General features: G+C 40.5%; 1 protein-coding gene across 1 annotated transcript in view; it reads right to left on the bottom strand.

Moving 5' to 3' along the window:
• Positions 1 to 19,410, bottom strand: part of LOC128354930 (low-density lipoprotein receptor-related protein 1-like) — a 94,870-nt gene that overhangs the window by 58,682 nt on the left and 16,778 nt on the right. The window contains exons 3-6 of the mRNA XM_053315041.1: positions 6,681 to 6,818; positions 2,057 to 2,176; positions 1,343 to 1,471; positions 987 to 1,250 (exon numbers count right to left, since the gene is read on the bottom strand). Of these exons, the coding sequence (XP_053171016.1) occupies positions 987 to 1,250; positions 1,343 to 1,471; positions 2,057 to 2,176; positions 6,681 to 6,818 (651 nt within the window). The remainder of the gene's footprint in view (positions 1 to 986; positions 1,251 to 1,342; positions 1,472 to 2,056; positions 2,177 to 6,680; positions 6,819 to 19,410) is intronic.

The following is a 19,410-nucleotide window of genomic DNA, read 5'->3' as shown; positions in this document are numbered from 1 at the left end:
AAAACTTCAAAATGGCAGTCCACAAATCACTGGGTGACATAATGGTGACCACGTCCATATTTTTTAGTCTATGCTCTTTCCACATACTTTTTCTGTCTTTACATTCATGACTTCCTAACTGTCACCACTGCAAAAATAGCACGCCACTGCCTGAGGCAATTTTATAAGGCAATATCAAGGTCAATATCTATTAAACATGGTTTGGACAAGTTTTTTGAAGTGTATATTTGTTGGAAGAAAAATGTACCCAGCTGATTTAATCATGTCAAGCCCCACCTGCTGCAAGAACTGAGGGTAAAATGGACATCTGCTGTGGCGCTTTTTTCTGTATCTTCATCTTTATGCATCTACTACTGTACGTGCATGACATTTATGCTTAATTTTACGAGACCTGCATCCATAATGGAAGCACAGAACTTATTTTTCTCAGTGAAATGTTACAGAAATACGGAATTCCCCCTCCTCTTTTGTGTACAAAGGAAGAGAAAAAGTGTGACTACTGTTCTCACAGGATCTAATTGAGCAAGTTCACATCGTACTGGGACAAAAAGATGCATTGTGAGTGATGCTGTACAAGTCTGAGTTTTCCACTGTGTGCAGAAAACAGAGAATTTGGCTTGTAAAACTCATGAGATGCTCTACAGAAAGCTGTGCAGGTGCTGTACCGAGTTTTCTTCCAGCCTTTGTGCTGTTGCTGCACCACTGGCTACAGGAGCTGATAAAAGTTGCAGTACAAATTCACCTCATATGCCATCTCAAGGAATAAAATACAGAGACAAATTACAACAAACACACCCATGCACACAACACACCCACTTTGCTTTGTTGTAGTGTGAAGCAGCAGTAAGCTTCTGCTGTTTACTCAGACCAACCTGTGCTGAGCTCTGACAGCCAGTGCTGATGTACACTAAATGCTGCATACAAACCATTACAGTGTGATTTAAAAGTGTACCATAGCACAAACAGTTCTGCTTTGGTGTACTCACGATGCAGGCTGAGGGAGATGTTGATGACTCTCTCGTCTGTGAAGATCTTCAGATTAGGGATCTTGGCACATTTGAGGTGTGTGGATGCAGGGGAGTCGCCTACATGGATCCAGCACACAGTCTCCCGGGCATAGAGGAAATCCATGGCCGTGGTCTGTTTGGTGCTAGTGGACAACAGGCTGTGCAGTGTGGTGCCGCTCAGGGAGGTGGCTTGGATGTTCTGGGAGTTGGCGATCAACAGGACAGGCAGGCGGTCTACTGGCACTGGAAAGTAACGTGGACATAACAATCAGTGAACAGGAGGAATATGAACAAAACATCTGTACAGTCTCAATCAGCTGTCGGCTAGTACTTACCATTCTTGGCTTTGCAGGAGCGGTTGTCTGGCTGAGACAAGTAGCCCTCCACGCAGGAGCAGGTGTAGGAGCCTTCAGTGTTGGTACAGGACTGACTGCATGTCCCGTATACAGTGCACTCATCAAAATCTGAACCACAGAAATCACAGATGGTCACACTGTTCAGTTCAGGCATTTCAAACAGAAAATAGTGCAAACTAAAAATAAAATAAAAACATAAGCAGATCCACAGATGGGATATAAAATCTGTGTCTCGTTCTCAGTTTTCATAGAGATATAACATTTTATTGGTGCTTTGCAAAAAATAACTTTTATATTAGTGGGGTTTACAAGTATTGCTCACCAACACCAGTCATTTCTCTGTAACCTCAACACCTGCTAAGACATAGAGGTGTCTTTACTACCCACTGTGTGTTCTGCACTTGGTTTAGTTTCTCAGAAACCAGAGAAAACATTGTTGCAACTTCGGTGCTGACATGGAGCTACAGGATGGATAAGCACTTAAGCTCCTGTTTGTACTGATGCAACATACCAAACAACATTTTACAAACGTCCAGTGGTATTCCCATCCTGCTAGCTCTTTTACTATCACCTCATACACTGTACAAAGCTGAATCATCTGCTATTTATACATTGACACTTCTTGATTATAGACTTTCAGCACATACAGTACTTGCCCAGGCCAGAAGCCAGCCAGTGAATAGAGGAACTCACCTTTGCATTTCTTTCCATCTGTGCTGATCTCATAACCACTCTTACAGTAACAAACAGGCCCTACTGGAGTCACTGCACAGGTTTCCTTACAACCCATGGACGAGCAGTTGGATATAAACTCTGAAGAGGGACAAAGGATAGGAGGGGCAGAGAGGACAGTGATGAGTTTTTGCCATTGTGATGATCACTGAAGACATAATGTGCAGACAAACAAGGGAGCGACATTTTGTACTTTGTACTTGACTTTGTACACAGGAACAACTGTCTATTAAAGCACAAGTTGTTTATTCATGTTTTTTATGTCACAGATATTGTCATTTGGCTGAAACACCAGTGGTTCTGTGCATAATAATATAATAATCCATTCAATGTACCACTGTAAACCCACAGAATATACTGAGATCAATCAGGTCTCATTCATCCTGTTGGATTCTATGGATTCTTACGGCATACCTGTAAGGTATCTGGATCAGGTGTTGCTAAAACGTTGTGCACTTTCTGGGGAATATTTACAACTCAGCAGGGTGCTGAGGTATGTAAATACTTGATGCATTTGGCTAAATTATCAAACTACACTCTCTGTGGCCAGGATGACAATGAGGCACATATGTTGAGTTTAAGTATAGAACATTCAGAATCAGGTCAGATACTAATCAACATTTGAATAAAAAATTGAACTGTCAGAAGAAATGTGATATGTAGTCAGTGTCTGTGAATGAGATGTGAATAGCTTCTCAGACACAGTGCATACTGTAGATCTGTCCTTGAAAACAAAAACACCTATTAAACCAGAATCACTTTTTTAATGTGAGTGATGAGATCAGAAGTGGAAAAAACATTCAAACTAACAAATAGAACAAGTGAACAGCTTAGCACAACATTTTAACAAGTAACATTTATACAAGCTGTGTGGGGCCAATAAAACAATTATAACATGAACAAAATATCTGCAAAAGAAAAATATAATGTAAAACTATGAACCCTCAAATTCATAGTGTAGAATGAAATATTAATATAACTTTAACTCCACAAAAACGGATTTTTTTGCCACTTGGGAGCAGCAGAGTTGTAAGCACGACACTGACATTTCAAACACCTTTTTGTTCATATGGCGTACTTGTTTGCAAACAGTTTCTTATTTACACATCCAGCAGTTACAGAGCAACATTATCATTCCTTTGGAGTCATGTTTCTGTCCACCACCTCTCCTTTGGCTCAGTTTCTGATAAACTCCTGAGGGAAATATCTGGCTCTTTAGCTGCTAAATGGTCCGCGGTGTTCACTGGCGAGCCGCTAATTGTATCTGTTTGCCATTTGGAAGTGAGAAGGTAGCGTGTGTTTTTTTCTACCTTCTGCAGGTGAAAACAGTCAGAGTGAACCAAACCAGTTAAGTTGTTGGCTGGACTTGCAATTAATCTCTGTAAAGTTAAGTAGAGCTGCACAGTCAGTTGATAACAGTACAAGTAATGGCTCTGAAGGACACTAGGCAGCTGGACAAACTAGTCAAGAAGGCTGGCTCAGTGCTGGGGACGAGCCTTGACCATCTGGAGACTATGGTGGACAGGCAGATGCGGAACAAGCTAATGGCCATCATGGACAATGCCAAGCACCCCCTCCATCACATCCTAGTGGGACAGAGCAGCAGGCTCACGGACTGAGTGCTTCAGGAGGTCCTTCATCCCAACAGCAATGACACTGTATAATGCCTCAGTTGAGGGCAGGGGATCTTGACTGGGGCCCATTCCATCCCTCACCCCAACATTACTCTTAATTTGATACATTGTTATTATAAAAACATACATCTTAGCCGCTTTAATGTTAATGTCAGTACTTGCTTCTTCATGGCCCACAAGATAAAAAATAAACAAGCAAGTTGAAATCTTAACACATTACTGGGCTAAACTTAACCTTTGTGTCGTCCTCCCGGGTCAAATTGACCCCGTCTGTTTTAACTGTTCCTTCTTTCCTTCCTTCCTTCCTTCCTCCCTCCCTCCTTCCTTCTTACTTCCGTCCTTCCTTCCTTCTTTTCTCCCTCCTTCCTTCTTTGCTCCGTCCTTCCTTCCTTTCCTTCCTCCTTTCTTTCCTTCCTTCCTTTGTCCCTCCTTCCTTCTTTCCTCCGTCCTCCCTTCCTTCCTTTCCTTCCTTCCTTCCTTTTCTCCCTCCCTCCTTCTTTCCTCCGTCCTTCCTTCCTTCCTCTCCTTCTTTCTTTCCTTTCTCCCTCCTTTCCTTCCTTCTTCCCTCCTTCTTTGCTCTGTCCTTCCTTCCTTCCTCCCTTCCTTCTTTCCTTTCCTCCCTTCCTCCCTTCCTTGACTCGCAGACAACAGGAGGGTTAAAGATCCCCTCCAGACATGTATTAAAAATACTCTGCTTGGAACAATAATGTGTGTCTGATGTGGGTTTTCTGAAAAAAACTGTAGAGATGTTTTTGATGAGTGGGTCCCTGTACTGTTGAGGACTTGATACACGTTCTTACCAAGGATTCCACACTATTCCACTTATCTACAGGTGACTGTAATACACCAACAAAGGCAGAGAAGAAGGACGCTGTGAGCTAGTAAACATGATGTACAATACAATACAGGATTCAAACTTGTAAGAAAAACGGGCTTTGCAAACATTATACGATAAACGAAATGGATTTCATGTGTTTGTTTGGCCTCAAGGATATACACAATGAGTTTGGTGAGAAACACTGAGAGTAAACGTTTACAAAAAAATATCCACTGGGCCCTTTCAAGATGGATTGTTCCTTCAAATAAAATAAATATGAGACAGAAAGCCTGTGAATGGAAACCCAAAGACACAGTATGAATCAACAAATATTCCTGCCTTGCACTCACAATCAATACCTCCCTGCAAACCTGACCATCTCCCAGGCTGCAGACACATGAAATACAGAAGGGCCCAAACACAACATGCTACAATCACACCTTCCAGGCAGCTGACCGGTGCATAATGGAATCTCTCAGCAGAGTTTTCAACAGTGCACTGCGTATCCTGTGAGATATAAATCAAGACACAGTGAGTCATAGTCAAACAGACACAGTCGTGTCAAATAAGGCTGAGATCTATCAGTCACCAGTGATTCACTTTGCCCAGAAACACTGGCAGACAATTCACACTAACACAACACTTCGAGGAAGAGAAGGAGCAGAGCCGGAGCAAAAACCTCTTCTTCAAGGTGTCACTTTTTCAAGATGAAAGAAACAAAAGCCCACAGTTCTTTTGCTTTGCTATACTGTGCACTGTACATTTCTCCTTGAACTGCCCTGCTGCCAATAGCTATACAATGCAATGAATATTACAGATGGGCAACAAGTACACAAGTCTTGTTGCTGCACTCCAGAGGCTGCCTGGGACAACCACAGTTCAAATTACAGACATGCCCGGAATTTTCCAAAACAAGTCTGAGCGTTGAACAACTGAGATGTGTTTAGAAAACCAACATGGGCAACAATGTAAACAACCTACTGCGACACGTACCACATTTATTTTGGAGCAAATAAAAATGCGTAAAATACTCCATCCATTTTAGTTCAGGATGTAAACAACTCTCATCAGACACTTGACCCCCTTGGAAAACTGAAGATGTCACGGGGGGGGGGGGGGGTATGTATGTTAAAATAATTATAACTGGGACTGCATTTTTGTGCCAAGAAATCTGGCGTGTCTTCCCATGTGGGCAGTTTTTGTCCCCACTATGTGGTGAATACATAACACACAAAAACACACAACCCTAAACACATGAACAGAAGTCTGCTCTAACCTCAAAGTCCAGCCAGGCTGAAAGCACATGAAAATTTGATATCCTTTCTCATGCCTCTCTCCATGTTTCTTTCATAAATATTTCATTTTAGCTCATTTTTTAGCTGAAGGTGTGTGATAGATGTGGAAAAAGACAGGTGCCTGCCTCTGTGAGGGAAAAGAGTGACTGGTCAACTCTCAGGAGAGCTAAATATGGTCAGGTTAGGTATGCAATTCTGATTCTTGAAGTTACTGCTCACTGTGCCAATCAGGATAAATGAATAATTAAATCCTTTGTGTTTGCTTCAGTATGATTCTTACAGTAGCTGCTAGAAGTTCAGGGTATCTTTTAATGACTTAATCTGCATTTTTATAACCTTTGTCAGGATTAAAACCAACATGAGATCATCATTATGACACATAGCAGCATGATGGAAAGAGTTTAATTTGCCAATCATCATCGTTCCTCTGCTAACCTTTTGACAGACATGACACCCAATAGAGGAAGTGCTCACTGACTTCCCTTTAGACTCTGTCTTATAATAATTTATCCATCCTGTAAAGATATTGCAAAATCCAGTTTCCTACTCTGAAACGTAGGGAACTCGATCAGCATATTCTTTTAGAGGGTATTATTTTCTAAGCTCATCATAAATTGCTTCCTAGTTTCTGGATGTAGAATAACCACAGCTTCCCCAATTTGTCTTGATTCACATCAACACACATCAACACATCAAACTTGGAGCATAAAGAATTATGACTTGATAATACGCTGCTTTATGTGCTAAAACATTCTTTATTCACCTGCACACTCATTAACACTCAAATGAACAAACATGCATGTGTCCCTGAATGGTGAGGATGTGTGTGACAGTGATACCTCTGCAGTGTGGTCCCTCATCCCAGCCGTCAGTACAGTCTGGAACTCCGTTGCACAGTTTACTCATGTGGATGCAGAGCTCTGTTCCTCCACACTGGTACTCATTTGGAGGGCAGTGTGATACAGCACTGTGGGGACCTGAGTAAGACAAACACAAATATGGTCAACTGTATTATGTCTATTTTGCTACTTGATGTTCAGTATTATGTCATAATAGTTCATGAAAACCTTCAGAAACTCTAAAAGTATTATCTTCTAAATAAATGTGCTTAAGGAGCATGTCAGGAGCATGTTAGGCAATGGGATGACAACCTGTGGGATATGCTCCGCTAATTGTTCACTTTTGGGGAGCTGTCATGATGTCCATATTTATATAAAATGAGTGTTGGTAATGATCAACCCATTAATCTAACTCAATTAAAGATTCTTCCTTGGTAGCATTAATAACTGTGATTTCATATTCAAATATATAATTGTGCATCAAAGTGGATGATGCAAAACTTAGTCCATGTGCAACCAAAGTCACTTTGTTCATATTGTTCTTTCTGCTTGGGTTTGCATCAAGAGCCAGTCTCACCAGGCAGAAACACTATGTATTGCCAAAATGGATACCAAAACTGCACTGCAACACTTTCTCTGTGGACACAGCACCAGCTGTGAATGTCCATTTTATCTGTCATCCATTTTATCTTGACTACAAACTGTATAGGTATAATACTTTAAAATCAATCTTTACGAAACACTGTCCTTTCATTCTGTCAGTGGATGACAGATTTTCTGACAGACAGCAGGCACTGTGTGTGGCTGGTAGCATATCTGTCAGACCCTCCTCACTGTCAGTACAGGAGCAACACAGAAATGTTGTTCTGCCGTCTCCCCCATTGAGTGCACAACACACTATTTTTTCCATAATATTTATAGATCACTCCACTGTGGGGGGTCTCATCACAAATCTTGTTTGCTTGTGCAGATTGCCTGTGCAAAGAGTATCTGACCACACTTATAACAGGTGAAATGAAGACACACTTCCAAATGCTTACCTTTCCTGGAAATCAATGGGTCAACTTAGTTTAAATAGTTGCATATTCAATTGAAAACCTCTTAAATATTATCTGTCAAGGTGTTCATCTCATCTACATTCAACAGTAAAGTAGTACATTTTCTATATTTCAAGATTTCACATTTAAGATTGAACAAGAGCTTAACTACTACTGAACTTTTGTCAGTGCAACATGACAAGGGCTATGGTTACAGTGCCTATAAATTTAAAGATAGCAAAATTGTTGATATTCTTATACCTCATAGTAAAAATATCTACAGGAAACCAGGCATCCAGAAGTGAGCTGAGGTTTTGGCACCTGACACCCCCAGTTTAGCATCAACCAATACGGTAAAGCTCTTATTTTAGTGTTGTAGCTACATTAGGGGGGTATCAGTTCAAACTTGAAGCAATCACTTTATATCAACCCATTCATTACAGGGGACACTCCTCATGTGGCAACAAATGGCTGCTCAAGAACTTAATGCATTTTACTCAACAGATGAGCAAACTGGTATAATCCCTCTTCCTCCTGTTCTAAAGAGAAGCTCAGGTGTGTAGTATCTACGCACAAGCTGACCCCTCGTTAGGGAAATGCATCTCTACTGAAATTGCTTGTTGGGTGGATTCAAATAACATCTGACTAAGAGGCATCGTCCAGCTTATCTTGCAAAGGAGCCCTTAACTCTTCTTTGTCACCCAACTAAACACAAAACCATTAACAACTTTATAAATGCGCAGTGACACTGACAAAACCACTTTACACTCTATACTTTTTAGCCTCTGTATTCTATAAGTATCACATTCATGTTCTTCACGGTCCAGGCACTATGTGAGTACAGAGAGATAAAGTGATTGGGCCCACTGTATATGATACAGTAACATCCTGTATCCTTTACACCAAGGTTTCCTATAGCTTCACTTGATGTGAAGAACCACCAAAACAGGAGAAATGACTGGACTTTTATGATATATTAGCATGAACCTTCAAGGAAAAGAGCAGATACATTATACTGTGAGTGAGGAAATTGCTGAATAATTGCTAATAACTAAAATGATAATGAGACAAGCAATAGTGCCTTATTGCACAGGCTTACCAGGCCCTGAGCAACTAGAGGCCTCATGAGATACAAAACTAAAAGCAACAACACAGTAACACAGCAAACACGATGTAGGAGAGTAAGCTACCCATGATGTAGGAGCAGACATGATGAGGAGTGAATCCTCACACTGTGCTCACACTATTTGTAAAAACAATATTTACATCATTACGTCAGGGTGGTACCAAGTACTATGTAGCAAGGAAGACTGAGCCGACTCCCCTGATGTCCATCCAGCATGAAGGTCCATAGGGACATGGATTTTGAAGACATAAACTTGCACAAAGAAACAAAGAAACCAAAGAAAAGCACTCTCAGGCTGAGGAGGACGCTCTTTTGCTGGTTCAGCAGAGTCAGGTCAAGAGGCATGAGTTTGAACAGAAGCAACTGCGAGAGATGCTTAGATTTTCTGACATTACATAACATACTGTGCCAAGTAAGGAGTAGGGGACAAGGGACAACAGGATCTGTCTGACTCAGGAGAGTGATTCATCAATCACATTGTTATTTTCCTTTCCTTCTGAAAAGTTGGGAAATCCTGTACAGTGTAATTTTGTACACAAACTGATGGTAAATGTATGCCCATGTCTGGCATGTGTTGTCAACCCAGTGTTTTGTGTCTCTTCAAGTACTTGTAGTCGTCAAATTCATTTTCATGTATCAGACAAAGCTCTGCTTCTAAAAGTATGTCCTTTGTTTGAGGAAAACAGGGAAGCTTGATTGCTGCACTTCATGTCTTTTTTTGCAAGGTGTTTACTTAATTTACCTTGGTTTCTAAGATTTCTTCCCTCCCCCTTCCATCCATCATGGATTTTCCTTTTGCCAACATAACAGGCACAACCACAAGCCAGAATTCCAAAGAGCCACTGTGGCAGCAAAAGATGGCCACAAGGGAAAACTCACAGGAACTACAAACACACCATTATCTGAGCTGGGACTAGCCAAATGACTACCTTCACTACATCTGCATCTACATCCCAGAGACAAAACACCAACAATAATCATGCCAGTGTGGTGGCATGCAGGCTTGGTACATCAGAATTTGCTAGGAGATAACTTTGGGATTCCTGGGAAAGGAGGAGCCAAACTCATATTCACCCCAGATGAATATGAGTTTGGCTAAAAGTACTCCCTATAAAACACTAAATCTATGTAGCTTTAACTCTAATAATACTAGATATACAGTTAAAATCCTTTAACAAAGCAGATAGGATGTTTCCCCTTTAATTATCTTATTACTGAACTATTTTTCTTACATGCACTTTCTTGCCTTGTGACTCTGACTAGACTTTCATCCACAAAAAGACTAATGACTCCACAAGCACAACTTATGTCTACATGCTGACCACAACCTTTAGCTGTGTACCTCCCAACAGCTGTCACCACTGTCCAAGTCTATGAGCTGTGACATGACTGATGAACAACATACTCCTCAAAAGGCACTAATTGAACTGTATTCTGGCACAAGCATTCACTTCATAACAATGCTCACCCTATACAGTAGTTGTTTTTTCTTGTATGTGTTTATAAAAGCAAATAAATGTAATGTGTTGTCACAATTGTTTATATGCTCAGTTTCACTTGTAGGATATGTGTCTGTTCCAAACATGTGCATTGCCTCATCTGTTTGCATTTGAATCATGGCAGACAGTTGGATGTTTCTCATTAAAAGACGTGCTTTTTCTTCAACTTCAATTTTATATAGCACATTATATACATAACACAGCTGAACCAGAGTGCTCTACACTACAGCAGACACAGAGGAAATAAAAAAAAACCCCAAAACAACAGAGGAGAAGAGCAATCAGGATGATGGTAAAATACTGAAAAGGACATAGCAATAATAGTAAAAGCATATGGTCAAGTGATTCTTGCTAGGAGTTAGATGAGAAGATTGATACCTCTTTCATGTCTCTGTGCTAACTGTAAAGCTAAAGTCAGGAGCTTAGCCATTAGCTTAGCTTAGCATAAATACTGGAAGCAGAGGGAAAGTGCTAGCTTTGCTTTGTCCAAAGTTCAAATACCTGCTTACCAGCACCTCTAAAGTTCACTTACACTTTACATCTAGTTTGATTATTCCTCAAACCAACCAAAAAGTAAAAACATCGGTAGTAAAGTCATCGCTTTATAAGGAAATACATAATGCAACTGTGTCTTAGTGGCTCTTTAGTGGCCATCTAATGGTAAAGGCAAGATTCCGAGAAGTCACTGCTCATGTTGTCCAAATGGCAAATGGATTAAACAAATGAGACACAAGGTGCTAATTAGTGAGCTTTAGAGATTCTAGTGGGAGTCGGTTACTTTTGGGCAGTCAGGCTAGCTCTGTCTCCTCATTTCCAGTCTTTATGCTAAGCTAAGAACTACTTAGCTCAGGCTCTGTAATTAGCAAACAGATGTCTGAGTGGTAATGTAATGTTCTCATCTGACTCTTTTCCTTACAATTCCCCTGATCCATAGGACAATAAACTTAGTTGCAGTAGCCAAACTCAGATAAAATGGCAAATTAAAAACAAACAAATTAAAGATCACCGATACATGATTTGACTATTGTGTTGTCTGTTTGTATTAACTGTTTAACTATCTGCTTTACTAAAAACTAAACTAGAGAAAGTTGCAGCACAATGCACTAACTTTCTTCTTTTGTTCTGTTGCATAAACTTGAAACTGATCACTCCTCTACAGGGCTCGTCTTTCTCGGCCCATGTGGAAAGTCAAACTGTCTCTCCTCCTTCTCACTCTCTCCTCTTTTTTATCTCCTCCCATCAACATCTGTTGACCCATTTACAGTAAGTGAGTAAGAGAGAGGGCAACGTGTGGAAAATGAACACAAAAAGAAACAAAGTAAGAAAGAGAAAATGTAAGAAAAAAACAGAGAGAGAGAGACACATAAGGCCAAGTGGAACACCTCATCCACAGGAAGTGGACGAAGCCCCACAAGGCTCCATTCTTGTGCGAGCTGGCAGTGGTCGACAGGGCTGCAGTGGAAAAGGCATTGCTAATTTGAATTAAACAGGGTCTTTTATTCAACATTCCTCCACTGTGAGTGAGCCAGGTTAGCAGGCCCAAAACTTTTTTTTTTCCTTGAGAAAATACTCTTGCTCTTTTGCTGTGTTTCACTTGTTAACAGCAAACTTGTCAGTGAGAAAGATCAACATTGGCTGACAGGTACAGCTTCAATTATTCTGTTCTTTACAGCTATTAGGGCATCTAGGAAAAAGGAAAATGCTTCTGGTGTCACCATCATCAATCCACACAGACTATCCTTGTGACAGTGCCAGTGGTTGAAAACTGAGGCAGAAGATTTGACTATTCTTTTCCTATGGAGAACCAGAGTTTGTTCCAAAGCTTCATTTCTCTTCCACAGACGTCACAGAGACGTCAGCAGATACCAGGACCAATTTCACTTCCATACAGTAGGTCTGACTCAACAAATGTGCCTGCAGGATGTACAAACATACACAGAATCAAACAGCTTCAACCTTAATTTAAATTTAAAAGTGTGGTGCAATGAAAGCATTACTAATGCTTATATTTCAACAGATATTTCTGTCTAAAGAAGTAATATTATTACTTAAGGCTAACAAGTCACCATTACAGCCAAACAAAGCCTTTCTTCTCTAAGCATCTATCAAAACAAGATTGCAGCATGGTGGATTTCAGACACCTTGCACGAGTGGAGTCTTTAAGCTGCTACACATAAAGGTAGATCACATGCACTTTTCCAGTCCAAGGGGATGAGAACAGAGGAGGAGGGGGGCAAGAGAACTAAGGCCATTGTTTGATCACACAAATCGGCTGTGGCCCCCCTACAAAGCAGGCTGAGCTGCAGTGTTGTAAGTGGTGTCACGTGCAAACCCTGACCTGAACTGTGGCATGGCCACATGGAGGGAGAGTTAGGGAAAAAGTGAGGGCTACAGGGCACAGTGATGAAAGAGCAGCCAGCACTTTATAATTAGTGTAGTGCTGTTTTATGATTCATATTTTGATGACATGTTCTCCTTAGTTTTAGTTTTTGTATTTGCTGGCGTTTGAGTTGTTTTCTTTCACAAATAACATTTTTGCAGTATTATTCATCTTGGAAACTGTCTCTTCATCTGTATTTGCTCTCCTCTATAACAGAGAAGCTGGGGGAGTCAAGATCTGGGTCTGGATCAGACTGTTACTGAGCCCAAAGCTTGTTAGGCTGTGGGGATTTTCCATTCACTAGTTCGCTTCTCTTCCATACGCTAGTCAACACAATGCTTATTCAACCGATGACAAACACACAAACAAATAACAAGATGCTGTCAGTGCTGAACATAAAAGGGACTTTATGTGGGGCAGAATGAGGCCTACTGCAGAGAGCAACGAGGCTACTCACCACGTTGAGTTTATTGTAAATACTTGAGCATATAAAAACAATGGTAGGTACATACATATCCAGATAACACACTCTACTATAATTTGAATATTACCTAAAAATAATCCTTCTACTTTTTACAGACATCAACCATCCAGATGCAGATGAATAATTTAATTGGTTAATCCATGAATATAGCTCATGAATAAATAGTGTTGCGCCGGTTACTGCCAGCAGCTCTTAACAACATACTAATGCTGGGTTTCTCTGACCCCTGATGACCATGTCCTCACAGACCGGCTGGCCCTTTCTGTGATGCTCTTGGCCCACATGACACATTCTTGAACGGAGCACCCGAATCCTGACCCAGCAGCTTTGAGAGACTGCTTGACCTGCCCTTCCCTTTCTGCCCTGCCAAAGAAACAAAACTCCAAACAAATAGGACACAGCACTGAAAACAAGACACAGAAGAGACGGAGTGGGTAACAAGGTAGTGTGTATTTTGATGTTGCTACTCAGCATTACCCTTGTCAAAAAAAACTCACGAGCAACATATAAGCAGGCACGGCAACAGCTAACAGAGGAGTGCTTTAGGTACTGTAACAATACCTACACCTCAACACTCTTTATTTGTGACAGCCATCCTATTAAACACTTCATTCTCCAGGTGAAATACAAGACATTAAACTGTCACTCCAAACATACCTGCTGGTTTATTTTCATCTTTCCTTTGTCCAATCAATCATATCATAGTAACTGTTTTATACGACCTTATAGCATATATAAATGCATTTTATTATAACCATTTCTGGCTTTAACCCCAGTGGCAGACTGTGCACTTTCTGCATTTTGCACTTGATGGTTGGATCTGTGGTCTCTGGCTCTCTGCTCACCCTTTTCCTTCCAACATATCAACACCACATTTTCATTCCTCCATGTGGGGTTTCTGGGGAGGCTGGCATGGTGACAAGCAAAGCAGGAAGGCTAAATCCAGCTCTTGAAAGCACAACAAACTAGGCCTTCTCCAAGCACAGCAGCACCACTGCTCCTTGGGGCAGAGAAAAGCAAACAACTCTATCAGCAAAGAAAATTGCAAGATTCATACAGGACAACACCACCAGATACCCAAACCAAACAAATAGATTGAGCCTATATTAGTATTGGTTATGAAATAGGAAAAGTAAACAAACTCACAAAGGAAATCAGTGATGTGATTTCAAGAAGTTATGTCATTCACCCTACACACACTCCTGCTTCCTTAAGCTTATACATAAAGGGAAAGATGACAAAAGTTTTAATAACCCCCACCCCCCATCTCTCTCTCTCTGTCTAACACACACACACACACACACACACACACACACACACACTCTCACTCAGAGGAAAGAAGAAAAATAGACCTATTGCTTCTGAATAAGGTTCTTACGTAGCTACTCCATTTCTGAGATTGAACAGACTCATTATTTGATTCGTTCGCCTCTTATTTCCTCACAATGGACTGAGGATTAACTTAAAACTATTAATATTGTGCAAGTTCTTCTTGTAAAGAGGAGAGAGGGAGCCCTGCTGCTGCCCCAGAATGACTAAATATCTGAAAGGCACTTAGTCTGTGTTGGCTTAGAGTTCTTACCCAGACTAACTTTTATCATCAAAGATTAAACACCAAGCCCCTCTCCAGACAGCCATTTTCATTTTTTACATTAGAAAACTATTTCCAAAGGACAAACGACTAATTATCCCATAGAAAACAGCTATGCAAGTGACAGGAAAGGCCTAAGGGGGTCAGAAAAGAGGATAAGAGTAATCATCATGGTAAGAGCCAAGAAACCCAACACTTGAGTTAAACAACCATAGTCGTTTATAACTAATCAGACACAAGGTGGTTCACCTTGCAGAAAAAGAGACAAGCCACAAGGCATAGCCAGATGTTCAGCATCTGTGTGTTTGTATACCTTCAAGATGTCTTCAGTTACATAAATTATCATATTATTATTGTTCATCTGCATCATAAACCCCACTCTGTCTCTCCTCTTGTCCCAGGCTCACTCCTATCCCCCCTAAGGGTGCCTCCGGCCTGCCCCACCCCCCTTCTGCAGAGAGCCCTGGTGAGATTACATAATGGTCTTTTTAAAAATTTAAACCCCTGACACGCTTTTCTTGGCTGAACACAGTCTGGGTTCTCTTGTCCTGCTTCACAGGGCCAGCTTTGCCCTCTCTACTGTCCCAGCCTGAACTGCTCATCAAAAATGGCCAACTGGTAGCTAGTCATCTCACCCTTAAGTAGAGTAAAATAAATACATAGGATTTCACTCCAGTTTGTCTATACATCTGCATTGTTACTTAAAATACAAGAAAAAAAAAAGAAAAACTTGCAATTTTTGTCAGTAAATCTTAAAATTGACATGAGGCAGTGGTTAGGATGAATGAAGACGATGTAATGTTTAAAATGTTAAGACACACTTGCCAATTATGTCTTGTGCACTATAATACTAGGGATAATATCTATAATAAGCTACAGCCTACAAGAGGTGTAAAGTTGCAATTTAATAAATACTTTTTATATTTACAATATAAAAATGAGTAATGTAAAGGTGTCAGTCATAGTGATGAATAAACAGAGAATTTTAACACTGCGATTCCCTTCAGATCTATTGAGCATTTTAGTACCTTTCAGCTCAGTCTTTTGGTTTCATGACCCACAACCTAGGTGTCTTGTTCCAGTATGAGTGTTCTCATTAGCACTGACATTAGCATTGTTTGTTTTTAGTTTCATCAGAAGATGACATAAAATTGTTTAAATAATCTGCCAGTAAACAGAGTAGAAGGAGTAGAGATTGCTAACTGCAGAAAAAATAAATAGCTTGTTATATTACCTTGATGAGCGATGGGAAGCTTCTACCGGGAAGATGCCAGAAGGCACCAAAAGCATAAACAGCTGACCAATCATGTGAATTAAATGTTTACTATGTCATTATTTATTTGACAATTGCACTTCCATTAGTCATTTAGCACATAAACTTCCAAAATCCACCTCAAGCTAGCATCATTTTTTTTGCATTTCCATTAAGCTTTTCTAATGCAATACTTCAAAATACACACACAAAATTAGGATAATGGAAACATGGCTAATGTTAGTGAGTAGTTAACTTGAACTAAATAGCTAACCAAAAAGGAGATAGTGAAGCATTTAGCAGTTAAAATAGACAGATATTTCTCTCAGGACCTGGTGGAGCCGTAGATAGGGCTAAACAGAGTTAATATTAAATAGGAAACTGTTTGCTAACATGTTAGCCATATCAACTTTGTAAGGAATATGTCATTAAGGTGTTCACAGCTTGTTGCTGTACCCCCAACTGGCCAAAAAAGTCTAATGTCTGTTTTTTAATTCTTTCTCATCTGGTCAGTACATGATGATATTAAAACTAATGAATCTAACTTCAAGGCTTGAGTATTCTGAAGTTGTTGGTTCCCTAAGTCAATAAAAGAAAAATATAACACAACATACTGAGATAGTATCATATTTTATAGAGAACCTAATGGAAAAATCATCACTGATATTATTACAGACATATGACCTCATAAAGCAAAAGCTGGTTTGAGTTTCAGAGTAATGCACACTCATAGTGACTAACCTTCTCCTCTGTTGGTGTCTGATGTAATGCTTGCAGAAATACTTGAGTGACTGTATGTTTAATGAACACAGTATAAAGCATATTTGAACTTTTCTTTGAATGGTAAGTGTCTAAATGTATGGAAGAATGATCCTATCTTTATTCAAGAGCATAGATTTTCAGTTTGAGAGCATGATTTTATTGCTTTTCAGTGACACAGCTCCTTCTCGTGCTCACATTTATTCTCCTCATGCTCACATTTTGTGCTCGCACTGAGATGTCTGCTGCTTTCTTTCAAAATGTGTGCTTGAACTCAAAAATCACATGCTTGTGCTCATATTTCTTCTCCTTGGACACAAACATTTCGCTCACATTCAAATATGTCCTGTGTGCACTCAGATCCAAAGTCCATGCGCTCAGATCTAATGTGCACACACTCAGAACAAGCACATCCTCTCAGGTTGAGGTATCTGCTCAAACTAAAGGATGTCCCTCCCTGCACTTAAAATGGTGTATTTCACCAGCCAATAGAGTGTGAGCATGAGGAGAATAAATCTGAGCACGAGAAGGAGCTGTGTCACTGAAAAGGAATAAAATCATGCTCTCAAACTGAAAATCTAAGCTCTTGAATAAAGGTAGGATAATTCTTCCATATAAATGTGAGTAACAAAGTTTGTGTATGTGTCTAAAGGAGAGAAAGGACAGACTGAAACCCCAGGGTGTGCACATGTAGTCACACCTGCAGCAAGGCGCTGGAAGGCGACAGACTCTTTCATGTTGAGCAATGGTTGTTTTCCTTGACATGTTGATAGCTATCTGAACTGGGTGGTGGCTGCTTTCAGGAGACAGTAGCAGGATCAAACAGATCACTTCCTCTTCCATATCTGAACAGTATAACTACTGGCTTGGGTCAACTGTCTGGCACACAACACCAATGATCAAATACACACCAAACAATAAACCCCCTTATTTCTCTCCACAACTGCTGTGGGTCTGACTTTAGAGCAAGTAGATCGAAGATAAAACTCACTAGATTTCATTTCTTTTCAAAGCAGTCTTTCATTTCTTTTGATAGTATTCAGTGAGACACACATTACATCATGAAAGATTATGCTTTCCTGTCTGAAAGTGGCTGTTACAAAAGTGCCTCATCTCCTAAGAGACTAATTGCAGCCTAGGTGGGAACTGTCGGTAAAAGTGCCCTTATTACAGGCCAGTGTTAGGGGACGTCATTTCAGCGTTACACACTTCCTGTGTTTCCAGGGCACGCTCACTGTACATGGGAATATTTCAGGACCCTAATAAAGTCTACAGCCTCAGGAGCTGGCAGCTCTAGAAAAGCCTACACCCTACCTGGAGGCTATGGGCCAGACAAGTACTCTTTACATTTATCTTCATTACATGACTTATAATTGTTCATTGATGAAGAATGCAGATCAAAGGTCTATATAAACGTCATATGCCCGAGACAACCATTTTGTTTTTGTTTTATTCAGTTAGTATCCCTCTATGCCAGTCTGACCCAGCACCCTGGGGTACAAAGAACAGCATTGTGGGGGTTACACAGCAGGGCAAAGCAGCTGCACTGGACAGTGGCTGACTTCACTGGCAATAGCCAGCAACCCAACAAAGGCTACTGTGAAGCCCCATCCACATGAGTGAATAAATAAACCTCCCTCATGCATCTTTCAAACAGACGCATCTGCAAAAGTAGCTTCACAAAGAGCACATTTATCACAACAATCAAACTATAAATGTTACTTCATACATGGTTGGTGTACATACAGTTTGGGATACATATCTATAAAATGTGTTCATGCAACATCAGCCAATCTCATTTTCAACCCTTCATCAGCTCAGAAAACTGGATTTTGATGCTATCCTATTTCCGGGATGGGCAGATTACCTTGGTCACATGTTGACCTGGAAAAATGCAAATGAACCACATTTAACTGAGTTGAGATTCATTTAGTACGGTACTTAGTAACAACTGGAAACATAGAAAGAAAGGGGAAGACATGCAACAAAGGTTTGAACTGAATGATGGATGAGGTGGTTAAATGGCACGCCCCTTTGAACACCAGGGTGCCCCAGAAAACTTCATTTTAAGCAGCAGGCGTGTAAAAGGTAGCCAACAATCCCACTAAAAAACACTCTGACAGACACTTCAACACTCTGCCCTCAGTTTGTGTACTTGGTCTTATTTTAAGGCATCAGATAAAGATGTTTGTAGGTTGATGTTTACTTCAACCTACCTGGCAACCTTCAGTAACAATCTCACCAATCTTACCTTAATCAAAACACCACAATTAGGACAAAGCTAAGATATACACTTTCCCATTCACATTAGTGAGAAAGTGTGTCCAAACTTTTGACTGGTACTGTATATCTGACTCACATTTTGGGTTTTTGCTCTGATACTGTTAAAATGCAGTTTCCTTCAGTGATAGGATCCAATAAGTGTTGTTTTTGAGAGAGAGTCTGGTATGAAGAGCAGAAGGAGTAGCATGAGACAAGGGGATGTAGTCACTGTTCCTTCTGTCCCAGATAGAGAAGAGGAAGGAGGCTGGCCCGCAGATGAGAAGTGGGAACGAGCAGGTTGTGAAAAACAGCAGGTTTCTCCATTGCTCTGGGCGAGTCT

The sequence above is a fragment of the Scomber japonicus genome, chromosome 3 (assembly GCF_027409825.1).
Source record: "Scomber japonicus isolate fScoJap1 chromosome 3, fScoJap1.pri, whole genome shotgun sequence".
NCBI lineage: Eukaryota > Metazoa > Chordata > Actinopteri > Scombriformes > Scombridae > Scomber > Scomber japonicus.
Note: the sequence above shows the minus strand (reverse complement) of the source record. Positions and strands in the feature narration are given on the sequence as shown.